We start from the raw sequence: 2515 nt of genomic DNA on the forward strand, positions 1-2515 counted from the left end.
CTTTTGAAATATTCAATGAGGGTTGCAGAGTGGATTATATTTGGGATTGGGGGTGGGATTGGGGGAGGTGCGGGGCGGATTGTGTACCAATGAGTGAGTTTTTCTTTTGCTTTTCAAGGAGAGGAGCAAACGGGGGCAGGAGGGGTGAGGTGGGGTAGGCGGGGAGAAGGGTGCAACAATGAAGGAATAGAATTCCAATATCTCTGTAGATGTTCATTGAAATGAAAAAGAAATAAATTAAAATATAAAAAGAATAGCAGTGATGTTAGTTTGAGGACAAAGGTGCACTTGATTCAAACCATGGTCTTTTCAGTCACTTGTTATGGTTTGAGAGCTACACAGTGAATGAGGATGACAGAAGAAGAATTGATGCCTTTGAGATGTGGTGTTGGAAAAGAGTACTGAACATCCCAGGGACTGCCAAAAGAACATACTGATACGTCTCGGAGCATGTGCAGCCAAAGTGCTCCTTGGATGCTGGGATGGTGAAGTTTTGTCTCATGTACTTTGGCCATGTTGCTAGAAGAGGCTATTCCTTGGAGAGGGACATCATGCTTGAAAACGTGGGGGGTCAGTGAAGGAGAAGAAGACCCTCAGCCAGGTGGATTGACCCGGTGACTGCAGCAATGAGCTCGAGAGTGTCAGGAAGCGTGAGGTTGGTGCAGGATAGGACAGGGCTCAGATCTGTTGTTCATAGGGTTGCTATGAGTTGCACTCAACTTGACAACATCTAACAACACAACAAGAATAGCAATAGATATTGAACAGGTTTCAGTAGTGTCTAGATGAAGATGAACGTACAAGATGAAAATAAGCCAATAAAAATCCTTTGGATCACGTTGTTTTGCCTCTGTTGTGAGCCAGAAACTGACTAGACAGTAGCTAATAACAACAAAATAACATATCGTATTTACCATGTGCCAGCCCCTACTGTTGTTTGAATTTATTAATATGTTGTTTTTGTTGTTGTTGTTAAGTACCATCCAGTCATAGACGACCCATTGTGACCCTATGAATGAAAGGCCTGAACACTTGTATAATTTTCATCCTTTCACCAGATTCATAGGGTTTCCAGAGACAAGCTATTTCGGAAGTGGGTGCCACTCCTGCTTTCAAGCTTGTTTTCATTGGAGAGCTCCACCAAGCACTGTCCACCATGGGTGACGATTATCACATTTTGACACATCAGTGTCACAGTGTTTAGCATCACAGCAACCAGGAATTTCCTCTGTACAGCAAATAGACAGACCAGTGCTATGCCACTTAGAAGAATGTTTGACCGAAAACAATTAAAACCAGGCCTGAGGGCCGCAGATTAAAATCACCAACCTATGGCTTGGTAGCATATCTTTCTATCCACTAGGCCCACAGCTCTCTCTCTCTATGTTGGTGGTGGTATTGTTAAGTGCCATCGAGTTATAGAGAACTCATAGAGACCCTATAAATGAAAAGTTTGGTAATTAACTGGCTCTGTTTCTTCCCCAAGAACTCTTCACTGCCTCCTGAGACTGTGGCCCAGACCAGCCCCATGCAAACTCTACCCTTTGCATCCTTTGCATCCAAAGAAGGAGGAGGCCAGCTAGCTTGGACTTTTAAAGCCCCACACTTGACGTTGTCTTTTGTATTACAGAGTTGTTCCTGGCGACCTGGACTCTACTTCTCCTGCCTGTTCTGCTTGCGTGGCTCTTCTGAGAACTGGACCCTTGACCTTGAAACTCCATCCTGTGGATAATGTCTTACAATAGTGTGGACAGTCTTGATGTTAATAGAGTCAAGGCTAGGCTAGGTTTGGGAAAGGGATGGTCTTTCCCCTTCTTTAACCCTCTTTTCGCTCACGGTGGGAGCCCTGTTGTCTCGTCATTTTCATTGATTGCTGGGATTTCGAAAGCGTTCTTGCCAGGTGCCCCAGTGTAGCCCCATCCTTTAACACAAGTAAGTGTCCCTTGTATCCATAACCCCAGTGGGAAGGTGTGGGGTTGCTGTTGGGTGGAAGAATGAGGCCTGTCCCAGGATACCTTTTCTATAGCACCTGCTTTAACTTCTGATGAATTGAACAGACTGACCTTTGCTTTCATACTGCCTCCTTTTACATATTTTCAGCTTGATTTCAACAGCCACTGTGTCATCGTGACATAAAGGGGTGGAGATTTTGCTCCAGGGAACCCTGGTCCCATTGTTCTCCTGCCTCTGACCCTACCTTAGCCATGCTTTGACTTATCTGCCCAATAACAAGAACAAAAACCAAACCCACTGTCATCCAGCCAATTCTAACTCATGGCAACACTATGGGTGACAAAGTAGAGTTATGCCCGGAAGGATTTCTTGGCTGTAATCATACAGAAGCAGATCACTAGGTCTTTCTTCCAATACGTTAGTAGATAGATTTGAACCACCAACCTCTGCATTGAATACAAACCATCTGTGCCACCCAGGGGCCTCCTTGATTTGTTGTTACGTGTTGTCAAGTTGGAGCACACTCCCAGCGGATCCTCCCGGGGGTTTTCAGAGGCTGTAA

General features: G+C 45.0%; 1 protein-coding gene across 1 annotated transcript in view; it reads left to right on the top strand.

Annotated features, from left to right (window-relative positions):
• GP2 (glycoprotein 2 (zymogen granule membrane)) overlaps positions 1-1692 on the top strand; it is a 26601-nt gene extending 24909 nt beyond the window's left edge. Inside the window, exon 11 of the mRNA XM_006892655.1 lies at positions 1631-1692. Within this exon, the coding sequence (XP_006892717.1) occupies positions 1631-1692 (62 nt within the window). The remainder of the gene's footprint in view (positions 1-1630) is intronic.
• The last annotated feature ends 823 nt before the right edge of the window (positions 1693-2515 follow it).

The sequence above is a fragment of the Elephantulus edwardii genome, unplaced genomic scaffold, assembly GCF_000299155.1.
Source record: "Elephantulus edwardii isolate Elephantulus edwardi_28Jun2011 unplaced genomic scaffold, EleEdw1.0 scaffold00117, whole genome shotgun sequence".
NCBI lineage: Eukaryota > Metazoa > Chordata > Mammalia > Macroscelidea > Macroscelididae > Elephantulus > Elephantulus edwardii.